Source organism: Xiphophorus maculatus, chromosome 20 (genome assembly GCF_002775205.1).
Source record: "Xiphophorus maculatus strain JP 163 A chromosome 20, X_maculatus-5.0-male, whole genome shotgun sequence".
In the NCBI taxonomy this organism is placed as follows: Eukaryota; Metazoa; Chordata; class Actinopteri; order Cyprinodontiformes; family Poeciliidae; genus Xiphophorus; species Xiphophorus maculatus.
In genome coordinates, this window is record NC_036462.1 from 7,043,892 (window position 1) to 7,070,289 (window position 26,398).

Here is a 26,398-nt window from a genome sequence, read left to right on the forward strand (position 1 = left end):
CAGTTCATTAATCAAATCAGTTTAAAAGATTTCAATCTAAACAAGCCCAGCGGATTGCATTGAATCATTAACTTGTAGCATTCACTCCTCCTGGATAAGCATCCAATGACAGTAGACAATCACTTCACAGTTGTGTTGTTGACTTTACAGCCTCATGCATATTGAGCCATGCGTATGGCGACAGTGGAGAGGAAAAAACTCCCCTTTAACAGGAAGAAACCTTCAACAGAACAACAACCTGGCTCAGGACACTGAGCCAGTTTTCCAGGCGGTTTCCTCTTCATCAGTTCTATGCACTTTAATCTTTGAAAAACTTTAACCCTTAAAGAAAAGAAAAGGTTTTTAGCAACTTCTTCTTTGCAATGCACATACTGTAGTTCCCTGAATTGGTGATTTTCCCATGACATGTTAAATTCCCTCAACATTTGACCTGTGAGACAACCCATCAAGCAAACAGCTGTAAACCGTCACCAGCACTCACCCTTATCAAAACACATTTCAAATATAATTTATTGCACATTTAAAGATCAACATAAAGTGGCACAATACCTATATCAATCCTGTTACATAAAAACAAAAATAGATAAATGAAAGAAGTCCTTACAAAATGCTCACACTGTCATTGATCATTGATTTTGACTTTAGATCAAAATGGCTGTGAAGTTGCAGGAATGCAAGACTGAAACTGCATAGATTTATAAACAATTGAATAATGAAGAAAAGGGAAGAATGAGACGCTTTTTTAAATATGGCACATAAAATCCAGTCTGACCTAAGAGTTAGTCATTCTGTCATAAGCCTGCTTCCTTCCCCATTGCTCCAGTGACTTACTGGTGGCTCAGTGTCCACATAGATGGGGTAATTCCCAGTCTAAAAAAAGAAAAGCACAGACTACACAAAATGCTCTCGCCCAAAAGTGAATTGTCCTTTGAAATGTAAACAGAAGTTTCAAGAACAAAAAGTGAAAATTTTTTTTTCAGCCCAGTTTACAGTAGGACATCAATATCGGTTAAGCATTGATTAGGCGTGTCAGTGTAAAAACCTCAAGAAGCGAAACGAATGAAAAAGCTACACAAAAAACATAACATGATCGTCACAGTCATTTGATTAAGATAATATTTACATCTTTGACCTTATTATTAATATCATATGGTAACATCACAACCCACACCACTTCCCTGTGATTTCAGCATCAGACTGGTTGTTTAAATGAGTCATTGTCGGTATGGTTTTGCAACTGTTCGGGGAACTCCATGTCTTATTGCTGCATGGTTTATGTCAACTCTGCAAGCAAAACAAAACAAAACAAAAAACAGCTCTTCTGCTCTAAAGTGAAGTATGAAGCACCCTGCACACAAACCTGCCTTGGGAAAGTGAAAGATGGGGTGCAAAAACCCAGCCTAAAAAGCTACAATATGTACAGCAGTGGAGTTACCCAGAAAAATGAGAATGTTCTCTGTAAATGATCCCACAATCTCAGCAGAACTTTTAATGAACAGAAGGATATAAAGCTTAAGTAAAAACCAACCAATAGTCAAGAAAAGACGAGCACAAAAGCATGCTAATAAGCTTCAAAATAAACTCAAACAGCTTTATTAGTTTTACCTGTTCAGAGGTTTACCGGTTTCTTTAGGGCTTCCAAGTTGCATATTTTATTTATGATGTTTAAAAAACATCTATTACTCAGCTAATGTTATAAGGTTGTTCTGCCAGCATAACAGCTTATATGTACATAAGCAAGAAATTCATTCCTCATGTTGAGTTAGATATTTACCACTAATATGATTGGTCAGATACCCATGTCAGGCTATGCACAGAACTGCTTGACAGAAGTTACCCAATTCATTTCTTAGATACTTGTGCTGTGAAATCTATTAAAAATGCCCTTTAGCGCGCCTCTGACAGTGCTGATCCTTTAAGATTTTTTTTTACAGCTAATTGAGATCAATCAAAACAATACGCATTCAGGCACCACCTGCATCAGAGACGTTTTAATGGAGGTTTGGAACCAGCATGATTAAACAGGAGAAAAAGGCCTCAATCGTAACGTTGATGTTAACGTCACAGAACCTGCACGTCTGTCCTGGCAATCACTGATTGGGATTTTACCAATTTTGTCTATTGAAAAACACACACACACACACACAAAATAAAGCAAACATAGCAAGTTCGTCTGACATTAAATGTTTTCCACCACAGGAAACAGGCTGGCCAACTAAACTGAACAATAAAGATGCAGAGTTTCAGAGCTGAGACACTTTAAAGAAGCAGCACTTGAAGAAAACTGGGGAGAAACTGAAAGACTGAGAGGGAGAGAGAGGAAGAGCGGCAGAGCAGATATAGAGAAGGAGTTTTCCTTTGGCACCTGAGCCACAGTGGTAGCGCTCTTGTGTGGGTGGAAAAGGTATGACATGATGGTGAAGAGATGGAAAAAGGGCAAGTTCACGCATAACAGCTCATAATTAATTTGACGTTTCTTCTCTTTCCTTTTTCTCCTCATCTTGAAGTTTGTTCTTTATACACCGACTCTGTGTGTCCTGATTTGGTTCCTCTTCACATCCGTTGCACCTCACATAAACATTTGCCTGCAAGTCTCTCAGTTTGATCTGAGTCGGAGGATAACCAGCAGGAGAACTTGGGTCGACTGTGATGGCTTCCAGAACACCGGTTTCTCCGGGTTGTTCTGTAGCAGTTCCTGTACGGCACACAGAGGGACTTCTGCAGCTTTCCGTCTCGGTTTTGTTTCCACTGAAGAAGTTCCTCACAGATTAGTTTCACAGTCTCAGATCCTCCTCTGAGGTCGGTTAGTGCAGATCATTCAGTGCTGAGGCCCCACTCCCCATTTGGGTGTGATACAGTTTGCGGTTCTATAGGTTCTCCCCAGGTTGATACTGGGGTTCTGTGGAGGTGAAGTAGTCTTCTAGGAAGCCCTGCAGGTACTCAAATGTAGGCCTCTCTTCAGGATCCTTCCTCCAGCAGGAAAGCATGAGGTCATGCAAGGAAGTGGGGCACTCTGCTGGGCAAGGCATCCTGTAGCCACGCTCAACCTGGTCAAGCACCTCTCGATTAACCATACCTGCAAAGAGAAACAAGAAGTCACTTTAGGAATTCTTACACCCAATTACAGTAAGACTACAAGGTTTACTCATTTAGAGTAAGTCTAATGGATTCAGTTGGTTCCATCTGCAGCATCAACTTAAGTTAGAGAGGTTTATGTGCACGTAAAATTGCAATCAATTCAGTTATTCTTTTCTAATCAGAAACGATTATTGTAAGGGTGTTCTCACACCTGACAGTCTTGTAGACTCTGTTTGATTGGGGACCAAAGTTCCAACATTTGTTAAATTTTGAGCCGGTGTGTTCGCTTTCGATCCAAACTAACTGAAAAACCTGTTCCCCCCTCGCCTGTGGGGGCGCTGCACCAACAACCACTAAAGGAAACTACAAGAATACCTTTGAAGATGCTGAGCGCAACTTCCTTCTTCACAAAATGTAAACAAAAATGGAGTAGCATTAGATTTTAGCGGTTGTAGGATTTATTAGACTCTTGTGTTCATTTTGGTTCAATTTACAAAAATGCTATGCAAGTTGGTCCACTTCCTGCTTTTTGTGTGCTCTCTGGTCTGCTTGGCACTGATCTATTCATTCGAAGTGAGCCAGAGTTGACTTCAACTGAATCGAGATCTATGGTTTCAGATGGACCAGAGTTAGTTTTTTTGCTCTGCATCAGAGTTTGAATCCTGACCTTACATTTTTATGCTCTCCCTGTTCATGCACAGTCCAAAAACATCACTGGTCTCTCTAAACTGTTCTTGGGTAAAGGACGTGTGTGTATGGATGTTTGTTCTTTGTGACTATGTTGCCTGACTGGTGACCTGTGCAAGGTTACCCCCCTGCTAGCCCAATGATGTCCACCAGCCCCCAAGAATTCTACAAGGATAAGCGAACAATTGATGAAGGCAAGTCTAGGAGAGTTTGATCTTCAGCAAAGCTTTAACCTGGATAGGGAACTCGGCCTTTGGTTGCGAGCTCTGTGAGAAGCACCCCAAAGGACCAGACGTCTGATTTTATGGTGAAACGGCCGTACAGCGCTGCCTCTGGTGCAGTCCATTTGATTGGAAACTTGGCACCTGAAAAAATGGAAATTAAATGAAACACTTAAAAACACAACATTCAACATTGTTCATTTTGATAGTAGTGATAACTTACCTTGCCTTGCTGTGTACTCGTTGTCTTCAATCAGTCTTGCGAGACCAAAGTCGGCCACCTTACACACCAGGTTGTCTCCCACCAAGATGTTTGCTGCACGCAGGTCTCTGTGAACGTAGTTCATCCTCTCCACATAAGCCATCCCGGCAGCAATCTGAGGGAACGTACAGGACTTTGCACAGACTCCTCACAAGTAAACAAAAGAAAACTGAATGAATGTTCAGGGGTTTACCTGAGCAGCCATGTCTACCAGCTGTGGCAGACGAAGCATCTTTCCTGCATCCCCTTTGAGGAAGTCCAATAAGCTACCTGTGAATGTGGAGCAACATGGCATTCCTTAAAATTGCAAGAATATTCATTTGCATTGCCAATTATGCAGTTGAACTGCTTATTTCAAATGTCAGAAACATAATTTTTAAGGCTCGGTAGCCCACTTAAGTTAGAGTAGTCCTTCCTGAGTTACCTTGACTCATATACTCTGTCACAATGTAGATGGGCTCCTCAGACACTACGGCATACAGCTGGACCAGCTTCTCGTGCCTTAGCTTTTTCATGACCTGTGCTTCCTGTAGAAAGGCCTCTGGAGACATAGTGCCCGGCTTTAAGGTCTTAATGGCTACCCGCGTTGTACCATTCCATGTTCCTGTCAACAAAACAAGAACTTCAGCTCATAAAGAACAGAATCAGTTTTTTTTTTGAGAACTATAGAGTATGTACATTAAAGGGGATGTATTATGCAAATTACACATTTTGAATGTTTTTGTAACTTCCAACTGGGTTTCTACTGGTTCTTAAAACAACCCAAGTATAAAAAAAAAACAAAAAAAAACAAAACAAAACCATCCAGCTGGCTTTTGGTGACAAGTTAATGTTTGTTTGGTATTTTTGAAATGACCCATTTAAAAAACCTCCAAAGTGTAACTGTCAAATCGGAAGGCACTATACCTCACCAAGCAACTCCAAGAAAGAACCAGTCAGTTACCTAGCAACCACAGCAGAGCACCAGCATGTTTTATCAGCTGGTACAATGGCTGCTGGATAAGACAAGTGTTTCGTTGTTTACTTACCATCCAGAAACCATTTGTTGCATTCTTGTTTATTTTGCAGGAGGCACTACTTCTGCTTTTCAAAGATGTATTGCTGTATCTGTTAGCAACCATTTTCAACCATGTGAGTGTAAACGTTGAGTTGGTCGGCCATTGCCACAGCAGCTCATTTGGATTTAAAGTGACAAGGGGTCCTATAATAGGCTCAAAATATGCAGAACTGAGCAGACAAAAGTCTCATTATCCAAGAATGATTTTTGTGGTCACCTTTAAAAAATTTGAGAAAAATAAAATTTGCTAGCATAAATTTTGAAAATTGCTCTTTTTGCTTTGGTGTCAGTCTTTTTAGTCATCTCTCAAATGGAAAAGTTTAAGCATTTTGCTTCTGGTTCACAAAAGAGGTTGAAATGGAGCAAGACCCAGACTAGAACCTCTCATGGTCATGCCACTGAGGTCTGGCATGATAAAAAAAAAAGAGCTCAGCGAAATGCAATGCTGTCGATTTACTGGTTCGTTTACATTCCAACAGTCACCTAGGGTCATGAGACGCAGATCATGACCAGAAGAACTCAATCCCAAATACAAGTGGCTAAAGTCAGTTTTAGCCACTTGGCTGTCTGTCTTCAGGCTTAGAGTGTAGATATGGAGCTCCTGCATGGATATGGAGCTCTCTCATTTGGGTTTCCACCCTGGACCTGCTAAACCCTGCAACCCAATATCGGAGGGAAGGACTTGATTTGTAGCAGGCATTATAAGACAAGATAAGATAAATCTTTATTGTCATTGTCACAAGGACAACAAAATTTAAAAGGTGCCATCAGTCAGTGCATATGCTTTAAAAACAAAAAGTAACTGTCTCACAATTCACACACAATGTAAGAATTAACAAATAGCTGGTAAGAAAAACAAAAAAAACAAATAAATAAGATCAGCCACATTCTCACATACATCATTCATGATGATTAATGGTTGTTTTTGATTGCATTTAGTTTTGTTATTGCTATCGGGTAGAAACTGTCTCTACTGTCTCTCTAAAACTGATTAAAGAGTAAACACACCCCAATCAATGTATTGTTTTGCAAAAAAACTCTCAACATTGGTCAATAAGGGTGCTATTGTTATGTTTTTGTGCAAATTTTGATAATTAATGTAAATTTGTTCTGTTTTGCAATATTTTGTCAAAACCTGTCTCAGAGTTGGCCTCTTTGGGTTGAATGGCGGCTACTGCAGTTTAATTTTCTGTTTGCTTACAATGGTAATGGCTTTACATCACATAGCACTCACTTCTTAATCAGAGTGAAGCTGCAGAGTGGCTGGTACTTTCACATGTTGCAATAAAAGGCTCCAATAATGAAGCTAGATGCTTAAAAAAGCTGTAAAGGTGTCTGAAAAGTCACTAAACATATCAACAAAGTTACTAAGTTGGCAACAGTGACTCTCTCATCCTCACTACAAACCAGCTCAACCTCCTCCCTTCATCCCCACACTAGGCCACGCCCACTTTATGCATTTTCCAGGCACACAGTGAGATTTTATAGCACTAACAAGTATCTGTTGCCTTCAATTATGTAAAAATGCTCTATATATCATATATGACTTAAAAGCAATTTGACTTCATAATTAAACGCTTGAAATTGTGTTTCTGTGTCTATAAGAAGCTCTTCGGATTTTCTGACACTCCATCTTCAGCACATCCTCACAACATTTTTTCCGTTAAGTTGTTTACAACCGTTCTCATGAGCGTTTCACTAATGAGTAGTTCACATGATGAGGTCAGCAGAAGCCCAGTTCCACCAGGTGTTTGCTAATTGCTGCTACCACTAGCCTAAAGGAACTAGGCCAGGGGTGTCAAACTCCAGTCCTCAAGGGCCGCTGTCCTGCAGTTTTTAGATGTGCCACAGGTACAAAACACTGGAATGAAATGGCTTAATTACCTCCTCCTTGTGCAGATAAGTTCCCCAGAGCCTTGCTAATGACCTAATTAGTCTATTCAGGTGTGGTGCAGCAGAGGCGCATCTAAAAGTTGCAGGACACCTGCCCCCCAGGACTGGAGTTTGACACCTGTGAACTAGGCATTTAGGATCCCCAGAATGGCTACCATGGAAGATTAAAGGATTTCTCAGTCATGCATGAAGGAATCAAAACACCAATCAACATATTTTCAATAGGTTGAAAATATTGAAATATTTTCAATTTCAAATTACATCATGTTGTTATTTGGCAATACAACATTATGTAAAGCTCAAACAAGTTGATTTTACATAATACACCCTTTTAACAACTCTCCTTAGATATACAGTATATTAAACCATGTATAGTACAAGAGAGATTCCTACCCATCCAGACTTCTCCAAAGCAGCCCTGTCCAAGTTTAACATCCAATCGGAGGGACTCTCGAGGAATCTCCCAGGCATCCCTGGCCAAGCCTTGCGTCTGAGGTTTGGCCACTGGACATACATCCGTCAGAGCATGACACAACCCATCTGAGTGCTCTGAGGAAAAAAGGAAAGGAGACAAAGTGAAAAGGCAGATTAAGGACAGTAGTGTTGTAAGAGGTGAACCACCAGTACTGTCTGAATACTCACTGCGGTAGTGGAAGACTAGTTGCTGTAAGCTGGTGAACTGGGTGCGAGTGGTGATGTAGAAACCTCCGCTATCCAGCTTCCTGATCTTGTAATGTTTTACATTGAGGCCTTTGGTGTTGTCATAATCCAGCACTGACAGGCAGTACGCCCCTGTGGGCAAAACCAAAACAACAGACGGAGATGGATCAGAACAATAAAACCAGGCGGCTCTGAGACGCTCCGACAGCTGCTCTGAGGAGTTTCCTACTAGCAGTGCCAAAGATCGCCAACCATCCAAAATGTTGTCCATTCACGTCTCTATACTGAACCGGGCCAGCTACAACTCAGTCCTGTGGAACTGGAGACAAGATCCAACTAAATATGAAAAATCCAAATTTTCATGAATAAGAATGAGAAAGAAAAGGGGCTGAGTAGATACAGAGTAGAAACACTACTGCAAATCTTCACAACAGTAGAGAAAAATGTGTTGATGTCAAGGAAAGGCAGAAAAAGAATAGAATGAAAATTAATGAAAGTTGTAGGTAGATCATAATTAGTAAAACCGCAATTCAGTCATAATAAGAAACAAAAATTGCAGTTAAGGTTTTTATTTAAACTGGTACATGTAACACTGGCTGTACTTTTGCTCCAAATGGCAAAGTCCAAAACTCAGAAGACAGAAAATTTCGGCAAATCCCCAAATGAACTTAAGTAGACGACAGTGAATGTAGAACAAGTGCTGAGGTCTATTTACTTACCCAGAAGTCAAAACATGGAATTGTAGAATGATACAAAACTGAATTTAATCTCTTCTAGTTGAGAGGCAAGGAAAATAAAAAAATAAAAAATTATCTATCTATCTATATATATATATATATATATATATATATATATATATATATATATATATTTCCTTTTTTGTTTGAATTTTTAAACCTCCAGCATTTACTGAGGCAGTGCTTCATATAAAATAATAATTAAAAACAACTGCTCTACAGGATTTTGATTCATAGACGAAATATCTAAGTGTCCACTTTTAAAATGTAAAATATTATTTCCTAAACATGGTTTAATTTTTAAAAGAAAATCTTAAACAAAAAGCCACATCAGCGCACACTTATGTTTCTGACCATCTATTCTACATGAATTCCATTTTGTTTGAGGGTGAAAACAATCAAGAATGATTGTGAATGCTAAGGCTGCAGGGAATTATGGGAAAAACATCATCTCCTTTGATTGCATGAAAGAGGATCCAATGCTAACAGCGATGACAAAAGGAGCCACTGAACCTCCTTTCGTTGGCATTGAAAGGATTGGAACAAGCTCTTATCACGGCTTCCATACAGATACTTCTGGGTCATTATGTTTCGTTAAGGAGCTTTGAAAGCACAGGAAGTAATTCAGCTGCATCCTATATTTACTTACACAGTCAGTTCCTGCTTCTCAAACTAGCATTTATTAGCACATGAATTCAAACTGCACTAAACCACAGATCATTTGTCTAACACTTGTGATCTTTACTGCTTTAAGAAGATTAAGATAAATAAAACATCACCTGTACAATTGAGTTGCAAATATAATGGGACAAACAGCAGAACAATGAAATTTTTACTGAATATTTAGAAGACTTTATTGCAACTAACAAAATGTATAAAAGATCTAAATTGTATTTGCAAATAACTATCCTCCATTTTGGAGTTTTGAGCAGATTAAAATCTGTCACCGGTGGTTTAGCACCTTCAGCTACTGCTAAATATTTCAACAAAGTGCAATCTCGATTTAAATCCATTACATTTGTGGGAATTTAGAAAAGATTCAAACTGATAAAGTACTAAAGAACTAGTCAATAAAACATAATTCAGATTTTAAAAAATGCTATTTGGATCTGATTCAGACATTTACCCATCTTTGGATACATTCTTTGTACAGGGAAGCTAAAAAGAAAACAAAATCAATCACTTTTTATCTCAAGATTTGTTGACTGATCTTATCTCCCTGGCAGAAAAAAATATCTAGGGCAGAGAAGTTAAAGCTCCCAGTGTACATCCAGCCTGCACACCACATGGCATATTCAGAGCAGCACGTCTCCACCAGTTCAACACCCACTTGCCTTCCATGTTGCTGTACAAATGTAGCTTGAATTAATTTTTTCCTGGAGTGAGGCTTAAAGTAATTTACAATCTTGGCCAGTCGTGAAACATTTGGATTATGGAAGTAGAATGAGTTTCCAAAAACAAAATAAAAATCCAATAAAGCCTAAATGATTGATGCAGGTAGTGTGTGTGCAGCGTGTGCAGTGCAAAGATCAGATTTTTGTTGCCGTCTCAACATGTCAGCAGCATGCTCCTGCTCATTTCGGTCACACAGAGAACCTAACATTTGACAGCTAATACAGAACGTAACCTGAGGCAACAAATCTCCTGCCAGAGCTCCTCCTGTTCCTCTCGATCCTCCCCTCTTTTTTCTCTGATTTGCTTATTCGTAGTTCTACACTCTCTCCTCAAGCCCCTCTACCACTGTTCTTCAGCGTGTGTGTGTGTGTGTGTGTGTGTGTGTGTGTGTGTGTGTGTGTGAGTGTATACTGCGACTTACAGCCAGAGGGGGGGAATCCAGCACCCTTCAAGGCTGACCTAGTTAAGGGTGAATGATTCACCCCTATCCATTCACAGGTCCAACCCACTCCAGTCCTTTTATTTATCCCCCCAGACTTTCTGAAAAACAAGCCTTTCAAAAGCCCTCCTACATCACCGAGACTAGATCTGACTGCAGATTTTAAGAAAAAGATGCAACAACTCTGTCACGAGCACAGACAACAAAGCTGCAGTGTGCCAAAGGCTGAAATAAAATAACTTAATTAGGAGGTTCTTAAACGTAGTCCCTTAAGATTTACTCATATCATGTTAATGTAATCTGTTGGGAACAGTTGCCTTTTTCACACTGTTTCAACACATGCCAACTTCTTAACAACCTACTTTTTTAGATTACATTTTATATGAAAATTTGTGCAACTCATCAGGGAACAAATGAATGCATGCTTATAACCAACCAAAACCTTTTTGCACACAATCACCAGTGATGTTGAGGAGAAGATTCAGGCTTTTTCCCCACACTCTCCATTCATTCTACCTTAATGGTAGGGCATATTCTGCTGCGGATGTGCTCTCACAGTGTGAAATAACAAGAGGAGCTGCAGGGCATCACTGAAAAAACACTAAATCTTACCAAGTAGTTTTAGTCTTTAGTGCAAATATCCCAGTACAACTGAAATCAGACAAAAACTAACTTACAAGTAACTTTTTAGCAAGATATAAGAGTTTGTTTTAAGTAAATAATTCCTTAATATTGATTTTAAGTACTATTCCACTGGTACAAGACATTTTTTCCATGTTATAAGTGAAATAACCAGTATGTTTTATTAATATTCAAGAATTATTGACCTAAATCAAACTATTGTGTTTTGCTGAAAAGCTTCTTGTGAGTTACTTTAGTCTTATTTCAAATGTTCTAAGATATTTGCACTAAAAACTAAACATTTAGTAAAATGTTGTGTTTTTTATATGATACAAACTAGAGTTTGGACAAAGCATTAGTGAAAATGGCTTCAGTTTACAAAAATGTCACATTAAACTAAAAATTTTTTTGGAGAAAAATCTTCCACATGTACAGTATATTTCTTTCCAATTAACACCACATTTCACAGAGCTTCTTTTTAAAATATTTATTTTAAAGACCGCTTCTTGGCTTGAAAATATATAAGTTCGACACTTAAAAGAGCTGACAACTTGTTTTCCCTCTTAATTGTCTTGTTGCTACCGGACTAAACCTGATGCTCAGCATTTTCTTAATGAGATCTCAAAATGTAATATTGAATTTTAAGCAATCATGTGCGTTTTTCAAGCTTTTGCCATGTAACATGCTCCAAATTGGGCAGTATATACCGAAAGCAGCTGATTTATGACATCATTATGAGTCATTGCAGATGAGGCCATTAGGCCTAATTCTGATGATGAAGCTTAATGACGACCGCAGCCAGTGAAGCAAAGCCAGAGTCTGCTCTCTCACCTTTCGTGGTCTCGCTCTCCCTCACTAGGAAGGTTCCTCGTCGGTTCTGCGGGTTCAAAAGGAGCCTCTCCGAGTCACGTCGAGTGATCTTCCCGAAATACCACCTGCCGAAGTCGGTCAAAGAAAAGGAAAGATCAGAGGAAACTCCAGCTGAGCTGCTGAAAAGAACAGGAGGAGCTCAACATATAAAAAATGCTGTCAGAACCATCTGAATTACAAACATGCATGCATTCATTACTATAATGCACATATAACCACTTTTAAATAATAGATAGATGTATGTGGGGTAAAAAAATGTAACTGCGAGAGTGACACAGAAAAGGTGCTTTACTCTTCAGCTTGGATGGAGTCGGACGGAGCCACGTAGTTGCTGGGGATGTAACCGCTTTCTCCTGTTGTGAGCGAGCGAGCGAACCACCAGTCCCCTTCTCTATAGGGCGGAGGAGAGAAAGAAGAGCCAGAAAGTTAGGACACAAAAACAAAAAAGGAACAAAACATTTATGAGGAGCTGCACAGAATAAACCTTGAAAAAAACTGTATGGTGTGACGTAAAGGACGTTTATTTAAATTTTTTCATTTTTTTAGATTTGGTTATTTTCTTCTTTGTGTTGTTGTGTATAAAATGTTATTGTGTTGTATAGATGCCAAATAAAAACAGTGTCTTTACATCTCCACTGCCTCCAGCTTCCCCGTGGCAATAAAAACAGAAAAGAAACTTTAACAACTGCTTTGACTGAAAAATGTATATCGTTATGAAAACATATTTACTGTGTTTGTACATCTGTTAATTCAGTTCAATACAAACTCTGATAAGAAGAAGTGCAGACCTGAACTGGAGCATTAAGTGGTTCCCATAATTTAGCTTACATTTCCTGTCCAACTATCAGTCATACCAAATGTCTGCATAAAAAACATTGCTTAGCTCATGGAGAGTTTATCATTTGATTATTAAAAATAAAGTGTAGTTAGCATTACCTCCTGTGTAACTTTGACAGTATCTGCTTTTGTGTACTAGAAATATTTGGAGTTCTGGGTGAATGTGTCAGAAATTTATAAAAAAAACACCTTGAACTTTTTCCACATTTTGCTACGTTACAACCACAAACATCTGTTTACTCTATTGGGATTCTATGCGACAGACCAACACAAAGTAGTGGATGTTTGGAATGAGGATGGAAAATGACGCACTGCTTTTCAAAAAGTAACAATAAAAAAGTCTAAAAAGGGTGGTGTGTGTTTTCTGTAGTCACAGCTGCAGGTCTTCTGGGATTTTACCAGCCTTGCACTTCCACAGACTTTCTTCTTTGTAAAATATAAGTCAAATATTATATTTACACACGTATACGTAGATGACTTTACAGATTCTTTCATTTATTGAAAACAAAGTGAAATTTTCTTCGACAACTATGAATTACTTTGTGTTGGATCATTGTATAAAAAGTCCAATAGACTACACTGAACACTTTACAAAAGTTTTCACACTTTTTGAAGTACATACACACTTTCCTATATAGACACTAACCTGGTCTTTTAAGAAGCAGGGCTGCATCATGAGTGCCTTAGGGGTCATTTTATTTATTATTTATGAAACATATGAACAATTTGTGCTGGGTTTAGTAGTTTAGCAAAGTTTCCCTCTTAATTGTTGTGTTCCAAACTGTCTTACAACCTATACCATATTTTGTAACACCAGGATAGTTTTATCAAAGTAAAAATGAAAACATGCTTATATGAATAACCTGAACAACACCAAAGTTCAAATAGTGACAAAAAAAAAAAACATAACCCAGGTAAGCTTCTACTTCGCTGATTTACATAATAAATCTTTTTATATTCAGGAGCATCCATTATGTACAAAGAAAGCAACACCGTAGAAAACTATTTTAGGTGTGATTTCAGAAAGAACTTTGTGGTCTAACAAAGAGACTATCCATTTAAATCCATTTATCAGCAAATAAATAAATAAGTAAACACAGAAAAGGGACAGAGCAAAAGGTTGCATGAGGTAACAATACTGACCTGAAGCTGTACTTTTTCCTAGGAGAAACCATGAAGCAAGAGAAAGGAAGAGAGAAAGAGAGATAACAGACACAGCAGACGCATCAAAACACAGCAAAGAGACAAAGAACGGCGAGCAGCACAGCAGAGGAAGGAGCTGGAACGTCTATTTTATCCTGTTTTTAGTCTGATCGAATAAAACAAAACCTTCATAAACACAGAGCAGACAAATGCTTCGTTATTTGTCCTTAAAATATTTGGCTTTGAAATGAACTGGTTGCAAATTTTGTCTGCAGAACAGATTTTATGATAGAAGATGAGAGAAAAAGTAAAAAAAAAATAATAATTGTCTTAAATTTAAACATCTGTATGTGGATGTCTGGAATGTTATTTCTTAATTTCAATATTCACTTTCTTCTTTACTTCTCACTAAAACAACTCCAGAGTTCAATATGTGCTGGGAAGTTACATTTTCAGGTGGAATCTGCATCGAAGAATTGCGAGGCTGCATCTCAGCGTGACGTGCTCTCTTTGAAGAGTCTTAAAGATTACGGGGATGGCCCGAAAGGAAGCAGGACACATTAGCAAAATGGTCTTCTCCTCCGCCTCAGTAAACAGAAGGGAGGGTTTGCTCCTCGGGTCCCAGCTCCAACCCTTCACTGTGGCTGTCTCTGTTCATTTCAAAACAAAACAGCTGAACTCACAGGTATCAGAACAAATACATGAGGAAAATGTAAGTTTTAGAGAGTAAAACCTGCATTCCTCAGTTTGCTGAATGATAGCATGCTGTTATTAACTGTCTGGCTGACTTTTGGAGTCTACCTTAGGATAATGTGTGTGCGTGCGTGTGTATGCAATTATCTGTAATAGCACACATCCAGCATATGAGAGTAGAAAAGTGGAGTCGGGTATCTCATTTCGTGGCCTAAAATCAGCTGGAAAGCCAATCATTCAACCAACAGACTAGACGAATGTGCTCAGTTACTGTAATGATTATTCCCATCATAATCTGACCCAAATGTGTCACAGAGATCCCATCGAAACCTCTGGAAACGGTGACAGCTCATGAAGAAGAAACATACCGTGTCTCTTTTCAGGCATCTACTTATTTCTTAGTTATACTGCGAAGGAATGATGGAATCGGCTGTAGACGCTTACGTGTTGTTCACAATCTGCAGCCGGTCGCCTTTCCTGAAGGTCAGGTCGCTCACTGTCCGCGACTCGTAGTCGTACAGCGCCACAAATGTAGTGACGCCTCCTGTAAGAAATCCAGGAATGCTTATTTAAACAAATGTGACTGAAGACTCAACAAAAGGACAGAATGTTTTTGCCTGAAAGCCTTGAATGACTTTTTTTATTTAGACTTGATTGTATCTGTGAACAATAACCATTTGTCAGCGTTTAATAGAAATTTTAACACTCAGACTGTCTCTGGCTCATCTTTTCTAGAGGACATTGATATATTAAGTTATTTTCTGTATTTGAGCAGGATTTTGTACTTGTAGGCTTCAACAAATCAGTTATTTAAACCCAAGCTCTCAAGGCAATCATCGATTAGCTCATTAGATGCATGACAGAGTGTAGTAGTTAGGAAGGCTGCTGCTGATACACCAGCAGGTCATTTTCTCTGCATGAAGCAACATTAACCCAACCATCTGGTTGGTCCAGACAGCTTAAACACTCCTGGGTGAAAACTGGACACTGCAGCAATTCAAGCTAAAATGTTAAAAACAAGCTTTCATGTCTGCTTGAAGAAGAAAATAAAGATTTAAACCATTTTTTAAAAATTATTTAGTTTTCTGAACAGTTATGATTGTAAACAGTTAATTAGTCAAAATGTTTTATGTGACCTTGTCACATTTGTTTGAAACCTCTAAAATAACCAATCACCAATACGCAGATATATATAGATTATTTTTATCTGGAAAAACCGAATGGTAAAAGCTAGGTTCTTTTTACATTTTTAGTCACTGTGTAATATTCTGTGCTTTTATTTCTCCTTTTATACTTCTACTTCTTTGCGGTTATCAAATATATGTACTCAGCAGAAATAAACTCACTCTAATCACTTTTTAGATTTTACATTTCTAGACAAAGGCAAGTTCTGTTGGTCCTGGCTAGGCCTGTCACAATAACAAACTTTGCTGGCTGATAAATTAAATTATTGCATTATTATGCCACTATTATGTCACTTTCAAAAATCAATAAACTTTCATTTCAAAAGAACATCTAACAACTGAAACAATTAAATGGATGCTGACATTTCTGTAAACAAAATTGTTCTTAAAAAAGGGGCTAGTTGAGACCAATGCACCAGACTGTAATCCAGTCTTCAGTGGAACGAAATAGACACAAGAGAAAACAATCATACAAATTCTCAAGCTCATTTTAATTTATTAAACAATTAATTGATTTATTGCAACAGACTTAGTCCTGGGCTCAAATACCAGATGGGAGTTTCTGCATGAAGTCTGCATGTCATCTGGATGTGTCTGTAGATTCTCTTCAGGCACTGCAGTCCAAAAACATGGACTAAAAACACGCATGTTTTTGGACACGCATGTTTGTGTGTGCGTGCGCATGGCTACTCGTCTCGTTTCTTTGTGTTGTAAATTAGCAACCTGTCCAGAGTGAGCCTGCCTCTCACCTAATCACTGCTGGAGATGCACTACAGTCTCTCTCTGTGACCTCAACAAGGATTTTTACATTTCAGGAAAACAAAAAATTACTTCATTTTAGCAACTTGTCTGCTACTATTAAACAATACTGTTCTTAAATCCAAAATAAAAACAGAGTTTAAAAAGTCACAAAAACACTAGATACACAGGTTTCTTATTGCGTAGCCTCATCAGCATCCATCTATTCATCTTCTGCTTATTCAAAAGGTAAATCCAGACATCCCTGTGCAGCCTGTGGCTCTTTGGACCTTCCACAATGGCTCTAAGTAATTTGGTTAAAACCCTGTATATCTTTTCTTAAATATAGATACAACAAATGCATATTTAAGCAGTTTTATATTTTTTCATGGCATATTTTCTGCATTAAATTTCCACAGCAAAATTACACCACAAGTACCAATGATATTTACTTCATGCCATTACATTGGAAACTAAGTACTTTGTTTACATTGTTTCCAACACACATGAGCATCCAATAGAAGGAAATGTATCCATCGTGCTTTTGCAAGCATTTTATGTTAATCTTTATATTAAAAACTAAAAGTACAGCTAAAATGGTGTTTTTTTTAAAAAAAAGACCACAAATTTCATATAACAGATATTTATCAAAAAAGTAGTTTTTTAGTCAGAATGTGACGCAGCATTTGCAGGGCTCAGGGATAAAATGGCTTTTTTGTTGGTAAAGATTGGAGAAATCTGCTCTATCCTATTTTGATGAATCCCAATGTGTTCACAAGTCAAAAGTCTCTAAGTCTCTACAGCACAGGTGTCAAACTCCAGTCCTCAAGGGCCGCTGTCCTGCAGTTTTTAGATATGCCACAGGTTCAAAACACTGGAATGAAATGGCTTAATTACCTCCTCCTTGTGTAGATCAGTTCTCCAGAGCCTTAATGACCTAATTATTCCATACAGGTGTGGTGCCATTTTGAATTTACAACCAGCTTTCCCCCCTTATTTCAGCCAAGCTTCAGTACTTAAATAGCTTCACATTAAAGTCCAGAACACAGAAGAATTCATGGCAGAGTTCATGATTACAAGGTGCTCCACTTCAATTGTCCTGAAACGAGTTAAATCAAAACCTGCCCAGCAGCATGACATGTTTTCCTACCTGACAGAGGTCCTCTCTGAGGTGATGTTACTGTTCCTGTGTGGTCCACCCCTCCGAAGAGACTCAGTTCTGGGGTGTTTGTCGGGGCGTGTTGGTGCTGCCCCTGGTACCTCGGCCTGCCAGTGCCGACAGCAGGGCTTCGGTTGGGGGTCTGCGTCTGCTGAGAGGGGCCCAGGTGGTGGAAGTGTCCGCTGTCTGAGCCTGTGCCTATGGTACCATCCAGGCTCATAGAACGCTGGCCCGGCTCCTTGGGCTTACTCTTGCCTGCCCCCATGTGCAGACCTAGGACGAAAGCCAGTGATGAGGAAGGAAGCAGCAATTAACATCCAAAGGTGTCACAATGTGTTTATTTTAATAATGGACCAAATAGATTTGACAGGGTTATTTATAAAAATGGCTTTTTTGAACATATTCAGTAAAATTCAATAGGATTCTTTAAGTTGTATAACCTGAAATATGAAAATACAACCTAAAATATGTTTCTTTAAAAACATAAACAAACCTCGTTGGGTCATGAAGAACGCTTATATGTGCATAAACTAGTGTTGCGACTTCATTTTTAAATACAGTTAATTGCATGGTCTACAATTAATCACATTTTAATCAAAAACGATATGTTGGTAAAATAAGCCCCAGTTTAATTTCAAAACACATTTTTGCTGCTAAATTATTGAATAAACAGACATATGAGCTCATCAACAAAGATTTATTGTTTTTAATATGTTATTTAGGTTATTCAATCATCAATCTTGTTACAGGTTTCAAGTTTTTCATGATAATTCATTTGGCATCTTTGAAAAAATACTTTCAAATAAGTTTATTTTTTTCAAAAGAATTGTGGGCCGTGAACGCCGACATTAATGTTGGGGTCGTCTCTGCTGCTGCTACATGTTTAGCATTGAGATGCTATTATAGGCCAGAACAGTTTCACTGATAGGTTAACACAACTTTAACAAAACCACAGTTTTTGCCAGTGTTCCATCAAATCATTTTTTGAAGCAAAAATTCACCACCAGTGGGACAAGAGAAGTAGTTTTGTCGTCCGACCCTGTTGTTCTCTGATGCAGCTTGTGTGTCAGACTTACGGGTGTACTGTAAACACAATGTAAAGGTTCTGGTTCAGAATAATTGTATGTAAAAAAGGAAAATGTAATTAATTGCATTAAAACCTATCTAATTAATAAATTAAAATGAACATGTTAAACTCCGAGACCTAACGTAAGCAGTCACATTAAATCCAGTTCTTATGCTCCACCATTGTGCATCCCTCGAGCTTTTCCACCTTCATTTAAATCCAGTTGGCATACAAACACTCGGAGCTGAACAAATTACCACACACGTTTACAATATTCAAGGTTATTCCCATCAGGTTACATCTGGTCTGAATCAATACCCATCACCAAGGTAAACACAGTGGTAAACAAAGCGAGCCATGAAGACCAGGACTACAGCTAGTGAGCTGGCAAGGACAGAAACATGTCCAACACTTCTGCTGTGTCCTGATAAAAGCAACAAGTTGAGAGTGTGTAGTCATCAGGAGGACACAGACTAAAAGTTCACAAAGTGGATGCACTAAAAGTTGGAGTGCCTTGCTCACACCCCGGGTCCGCTCCTCCCCTTCAGTCGCGGAGCAGTGATTCATCGTGAGACCGGCTATTTCAGACCAGCTGAAACAAGACAGTCACACACACATGAAACAGCCTGGTTCCTTTGTGAATCCCAGCACTCTCAGTTCCAGACAGAGTGGATTCATATGCGTAGGTGTGTATGTGCGTTCGCGTGCATTAGCAGCTGTTCCGTGGCCTCTGGGAAACAAGGCTCAACTGCACACCAACACCCCCCCGCCCCACACTCCCAGCACAGTTGTGTCTCACATCCTTTTTTCCAAACACATGCAGGCAGCTTGGTGAGACTTTCCAACACACAGTGTCTGACAGACAGGACAGAGGAGGGTTATTAACAGACATGGAGGAAGGAACTGACTGTGGCTCTAAAAAGAACGTGTAGGTGGTTGTTACGTACTGCGCGGACAGCTGAGGCTTAGTGGGTGTTTAAAGTGTGATGTGTGAGCATAACATAATTACACAGGTATGGGGATTCTCAAAGACATGGGCAGGCTCCCACTGTGAAGATGTGGGGGCGGGTAAGTCAAGTGCTCCAGAATGCGCACACTGATTTCTGAGCAAAGAAAGAATATAGGCGAGAAACCTTTGGTTCAACTTCTGCAAGAATGTAATCCAGTCCACTTTGAGTTAATATGTCTAGAAGGGCAAGGTAAAGTGGGCAAGAAACAAGGACTAAGAAACTGGACTATTGACTACTGACCAGACAGTGCAAGGTTGGGTTGTTTGGTAGTAAAATAATAAGCTTATAGTTTTGTGCTCATGTACATTTTCACCAAGCTGCAACACATATTATGATAGTTTTCAATTTTCCTACAAATCTTTGGTAATTTGTCTCAGCTGCAGATCACACTACTTATACTATTGCATCGGAGCATAGATAGTTTACATACATCAACCCAACAAGGATGGAAAACTGTTTTATAGCTGGGTTCTTTTGCTGCAACTTAGAAAACAATCTTGGTCAAGACTCCTGCAGACACTGTTTTAGTCTAACAAAACTTTAAAGGTTTTTTTTTATCTCCTTTTATGTACACCCATAAGAATATCAAGATATACGACATATTTTGACCAAAATCCTGCAAAAATCTCAACAAGCACCAACAATAAGAACGAAACAGTAAATCAGAGAAGTAAGTTACTCATTGTTCTTACAGCTGTTGCACGCTAAACTATATTCTCCAGACAACCCTGTGGGGAGCTGCTACATAGTTGGCAATCTATGTAAAAGTCTTCATTATGCCAGATGCACCTGCTTGTGTGTATAAAAGGTGACCACACATACAAAAGTACGAGGCAGCAAAAAAGAGAACTGATGGCTATATTGGTCCTCACACCTGTGCACAGTCGGTGGCTTGCGCCTACAAGCCTGTTGACTAAACGCTGCTGCCTAAAGCTAGTCAGAGATAATCAAAATAGGAAAACACAGGAGAGCAAGACTGGGTTTGCAATAACAAGGGTACTATGCAGTCCATATAACACTTTATAGGAGTCACAACAGTGAAAACCTGCCATAGGCCCTCCCCCAAATTCCTATCCTAAAAAAGGATACTGATGATAGAAACACTTCCACTGCCGGATTTTATTTAGACATTGCTAAATAAAATCTTTCAAAACAACGGAGATAAACAAGCTAGTTGATGACATCACACAAATTGAACCACTTGTTTTGTTTTTTTTAGTAGAAAAGTAACTATAAATGTCAAAAAAACAAATCTCATCTTTAAAACCAATAATCTGCTGTTCAAGGCTGCAGTGCAGCAAAGTTCTGCAACATAACCTCTGAGTCATTACTTAAACTTCCTCTTAATTACTGCAGAGAAAAGCTTTTTGGATGCACAGTAGGGCCCCGTGAGCAAGAGGAGAAAAATCTGTGAATGGGCCGGTGGAGATGCTGAAAGATGTTAGGTGAAAGCCAGACTTGGGTCATGCAGAAAATTTGATCCAAGAACTCAGTCTGTTTTTGTTTCTGTTAAGATTTGGTTTAACTAGTGGCCTTCACAATAATCAGACAGAAAATGGGTAGAAAGAGAAAGATACGCAGCACAGCCCCGCGGTGAGGAATTAACCTAGTCTGCAGGCTGCACCACTGTCGCCTCCATTAAGGTCTGTCCAAATGTCTATGGTTCTGCATGCTTCATATCACATTCCTAACTTCTCTCAGCAAAGGCAGAAGAAAAACGAACAAAAAATTTTTTACTGAAAAAACCCAAAACATTTAACTGTCTCAATTTAACCATCTTTAGTCATTACCGAATCACTTTTTCCAAAATTGCAACCACTGATTGGTTTCCTCTGTGTATTTACTATGCCATCATTTGGCTGCAGGCTTTTATCGTCTGTATTAATGTGTTCAATTCAAAGACAAAATATTAACTTGACTTTATGTTTACATGACAAATGATTACATGATTAGCTTTCTAGTGGTTTTAGATGCCTGAATTCATATGGTATTAATAATGTATCAATTTCTCTGTCCGTGGAGAGGCTGGAACAATCAGGCTGGAAAACAAGCACATTAAGTCAAAGGAAGACATTGTAGAAGTAATGCAGCACAAAGGGAGCATGACTGAAGACACCATTTAGGCCTAATTAAACAATCTGTTCTCAAACTAGAAAGAGGCAATGATCCTTAAAATTATGTCCTAAAATACCTCAGAGTCCATAGAATTGATCATTTACTCAGATTCCCTTCAGGATACTGGATCAACCCGAGTGCACTTGATTTTCTCTGCTACTTTGCATCTAAGCAACAGAGCTGCCTCTGCAGCAGAGCCTCACACCTTTTCCAAATACGGTAATGCAATTCCTTGATATCTATAAGCACCAACATGCTGTAAACTACACTCTGTGCACAATTGTTAGGCAAGTGTTATTTTAATTAATCACCAACTACAGTGATGTCGTTTAATCTAAAATGTCAATAAACCTCCAACACAAATGTTTAAGCAAAAGGGAAGTTTATCGTAGGGGAAAAAAGTAGCCATCCTTGTTTTCAATAACAGTAGCTGTGTTTCCATTACAAATCAACTCAAACGTTTGTCAATATTCTGCAAATGTCCAAAAAACCCAAACAATTTTGGAAATGGTGTATTTCCATTAAATAAAAAAAACAATTAAAATCACGTAAATAACTTTGTTTATGCGATAAGTCATTAAAACCATGCCAAGTCATAATCCTCCAACTACTTCCTGTTATCCTCTTCGTTTTTTCAGCCAGTAGCAACTTCCAGTTATTGATCATGTGACTCGTATGATGCAAAGAAGGTGTTTCCATTGCAGTTGTGCGAAATAAACCAATTTCGATCTCATCCTAGCACCTAAACTTTTTTATTAGACAACGCGTTTTCAGCACGTTTCCAGTAAGTAAATTTATTTTCAAAATATAAAATTGCACAATTATCTGGTTAATGGAAAAGCAGCTAGAGATAAACGTTCCTTTCATGAAGTCTGATAGTTTTTTGATCTGTTGAGCACAAAGGAAGGGGTCATGACATGTGCCTGGTTAGCCACACAGAGTACTAGGATGCATCTGACAGAGCATTCTCCTGCAGAAAAATCATTGTTTGAAATATACAGACTGCTGCTTGAAGAAAGTGTCTTCTTCTTTGAACCCATCTTCAACCCAAAAAGGTCTAACCAGCTCACCTTCAACAATACCAGCCCAAATCAGTACCACAACCCAATCTTTCTAACTCAAAATGGAGGTTTGTTGGACCATTCATCTGGTCCAACAAAAGTTGCTCCCATTTCATCCATAAAACCTTTAAATAAAAAAGAATCTGTCTTCTGTCTTGTTCAGGGGTGTTCAACTCTGGTCAAGCTGCAGGCCGGTGTCCTCAGTAGGCAGCCATGTTCTCCAGAGTCCTGCCAATGACCTCATTATTTAACTCAGGTGTGTTGAAGCAAAAACTCCAGTAAAAGTTGCAGGAAACTGAGACTTAAATGACTGGAGTGATGGTCAAGTTTCAGCCTTCCTTGCTTTGGCCATGTCTCAGAGCTCTGGGAATTTTGTACTTCTCAGTGATACATTTATGTTGCAGTTCTAGAATATGACAGAACTGGAAGATAATTGGTTCCTGGCAGTCGTACTCTTAATTATTCTCAAATCCTTGGCAATTAATTTGCATCCTTTTTCCTCAACATGTTTCTTGTGTCCCTGTTGACTAATTGTAACAAAATATTTAATGGTTCTGTGATCACGCCGCAATATCTTAGCAATTTCAAGATTGCTACATCTTTTCAAGAGACTTATGATAATTTTTGACTTCAGAGTCAGTTAAATCTCTTTTTTGGCACAGTTTGACAAAAAATAAGCTGCCTAATAATTATGTACACCTTGATATACGATGTTTACTTCCATTCCTTATTACACATACATCACCTGCTATGCTTAAACCCACAAGCATTCAACTTGGAGTTAGAAAATATGCCTAAAAATGCTGATAGGGTCAAAAAATTCTCAATTCTCACTAAGGACACAGTGCAGAGGAAATGGGATAAAAGGTGATTTAATAGGGCATACTGGATAGTGTAGAAAACATTATATAACGACTATTTTGAGATATGGTCTCAATAAAAAGAATGACAGAAATAAATCTTAAAAAAACCAACTCTCTGTCTCTGAGCTTTTCCATATATAACAAGGGTGCAGAGGAACGTGGGAGAACCAGACTGCATAGCACCGCTTCGACTGCCAGCGACTGCAACAAGAACAGGCACCTGAGCAGCAGGAGGGCAGGGGGAAGGAACTGAGGAGGAAGATGTGTGTGTATGTGTGTGTGCGTTGTAACAAAGAGAGTGGATGCAAAACAAAAGCTCCTTCCAGCTCCTGTTGCTTTGATTGCTTCATATCTTTCATCTTATGACACTTTCCTATATAAATCTCAAGTAACATTCAACATTCTTAATGTTATTTCTGTTTTCTCTGCAATCTTCAATAAATAAACTGTTTTTCTAGACATCAATTATTCTGAAAAACAATTATTCATATTGCAAAGTAAACAAACATGCTTGTTTCCTGTACTTTTACTACAAAGGACTGGTTTAAACAACAAAACAAATCATGGTTCGCTTGGAAGATTTTCTGAGTTGTTTCTATCTTTAGTTCACAATGAAGTTCAAGAGCTGTTTGATATTGATTCACGTTCATCAGTCCCCCGTCTTCCTCACCGTCTCAGACCTGACTGCGTCTTATAAACTCGATGACCCATTTCTGTACATGAACTGAATACTGAGAGTGAAGAATAGAAATAATGGGAAGGAAAAGGAAGAGTGTTCAGATAGGTGAAAGGAATGCAGGTTAGGAAAGCAGGCAAGTACGAACACCTATCAAGTATTGAAGGTGTGTGTAGATGAGCCTAATAAATCCATGCCAATTGTATTTGAGCATCAAACTTACATTTTTTTTAAGTAATTACTTACAAGGTATCCTTAAAAAAACAAAAGCTACAGCCTTGTAAAGTGTTCATTAAGCAGTTTTCTACTCACATTTATCATCTTTATTGAACATAATAACACAGCAGATTTAGGACTAATTTTAAGGATCTCTAGATCTGTTTAATAGTATGGATTATTTAAAGATTAATAATGACTTCTATAAGGTGACATCTCCGCTATGGAGTCTTGGCGAAGTGATGATGACGGAGATTACTCCACTACGTTTAGCTGCACTGACTCAAATATCATTGCAAAATAAGACATGTTTAAACAAGATGCAAGGTCATGGTCTTGGCATCCTTTACTTCAGTTTCAACAACACTGTTTCAGTTCAATGTGAGCTGTAACATCCAGACAATGGGACAGTAAACCAAGTACTTATGAACAATGTGATAAACATGATGATGCAGTCCAAACAACTAGTCAGTTTTCAAGGACTTTAAACTAACAAATTAGATGTTTTGTTTTAGTGTTGCAGTTAAATGTGTAGTGCCTGTTCAGTAAAATTAAGAACATAAACTGCAACTAACTGAATTTCTTGACCTCTGCCTCTTAAAATTTACTGCAATGGTCTAGAAATCAAATATACACAGTGTAACAATTGAAATATAACATTCAGCTCCCACTATTACACAACTTGTGCATTTATCCTAGAGTCCTTTCAAAGTCAGCAACCATCAGCACATTAAATAAAAATTTTGAAAGATGAATATATGCAAAAAATCTTTACACTGTGGGGACACTGTTGCGTTTGAAGGATGATGGAAAGACCTTTAAGCTATTCACAGATGACATGAGAAACTAACCCCTTTCTCGAAACCAGATGGGAAAACGCAACCAAAACTCACAGAAGTAAAATAAATAAATCAAAGTAACATGGCCAGTTTAAATTGATTTATAGAGACATCATTCATCATCTTTTTCTGCTCATATTTAGGCTAAAGCTTTGTTTGTGTGATGAAATGTTTGTCTAAAAATCTTTAGTGCAACTATTTTTTTCTCTCAGGGGACACTATAAGACTATAAACTATGACAGAAAAAAAAGTGAAGAGTACTCAACTCAATCACATCAGATCTTCTTGTCATCTGATCCAAACCAACACACAATGCATTTCCAAACTTTTGAAGCTTAAAGACGAAAACAGAGAACTGGCATGGGTAACAAATTCACCTCATCCACACAGTAGCAGTTGCCACTTTGTCCTGCAGACACTAAAGAAGTGCGGCACAACTTTTCAGCTCAATGGGGAAATTACAGTTTACCCCTGGGAATGGGGGAGAGGGAAGGAGGATTGGTGTCCAAAGATCCAAACAAGAGGAAATATGGACATTAGCAGAGCTTTACTCTGCTTTAAGATGCGCAGAGACACAGAATACAGCAGACACAACATCAGAGTAAGCCAGAGTACATTTAACATGGACAAACTGTCCTTTAAGATCTTTCCATTGTTAACTCATGATAGTTTGGGGAGAGCAGACCTGGATGGCTTTTGGTGAACAGACACAGGAAAGGCAAAAGGAGGGAGAAGCAGAGGAGGGACTACAGCACAGAGCTGATAAGATGTCAAGAAAAACTCTTCTATTCCTCCATCTTTGACTGAAGGCTCTGGCAGCCGGTCGCCTGGACCACGAAGAGCGGCTGCTTCAGCATGATTAATTTCACAGGACAGGA

The 26,398-nt window shown here is 38.6% G+C and overlaps 1 protein-coding gene across 2 annotated transcripts in view; it reads right to left on the minus strand.

Annotated features, from left to right (window-relative positions):
- Window positions 1-492: 492 nt before the first annotated feature.
- Window positions 493-26,398, minus strand: part of LOC102227098 (proto-oncogene tyrosine-protein kinase Src) — a 28,135-nt gene continuing 2,229 nt past the window's right edge. The window contains exons 2-13 of one of the 2 annotated variants that reach the window (XM_005807545.3): window positions 17,666-17,947; window positions 15,038-15,137; window positions 13,901-13,918; window positions 12,213-12,311; window positions 11,882-11,985; window positions 7,841-7,990; window positions 7,592-7,747; window positions 4,673-4,852; window positions 4,442-4,518; window positions 4,210-4,363; window positions 3,999-4,130; window positions 493-3,076 (exon numbers count right to left, since the gene is read on the minus strand). In XM_005807545.3, the coding sequence (XP_005807602.1) occupies window positions 2,868-3,076; window positions 3,999-4,130; window positions 4,210-4,363; window positions 4,442-4,518; window positions 4,673-4,852; window positions 7,592-7,747; window positions 7,841-7,990; window positions 11,882-11,985; window positions 12,213-12,311; window positions 13,901-13,918; window positions 15,038-15,137; window positions 17,666-17,939 (1,653 nt within the window). In that variant the 5' untranslated portion in view covers window positions 17,940-17,947 and the 3' untranslated portion in view covers window positions 493-2,867. The remainder of the gene's footprint in view (window positions 3,077-3,998; window positions 4,131-4,209; window positions 4,364-4,441; window positions 4,519-4,672; window positions 4,853-7,591; window positions 7,748-7,840; window positions 7,991-11,881; window positions 11,986-12,212; window positions 12,312-13,900; window positions 13,919-15,037; window positions 15,138-17,665; window positions 17,948-26,398) is intronic. The other variant, XM_023324802.1, reaches the window with a different exon arrangement.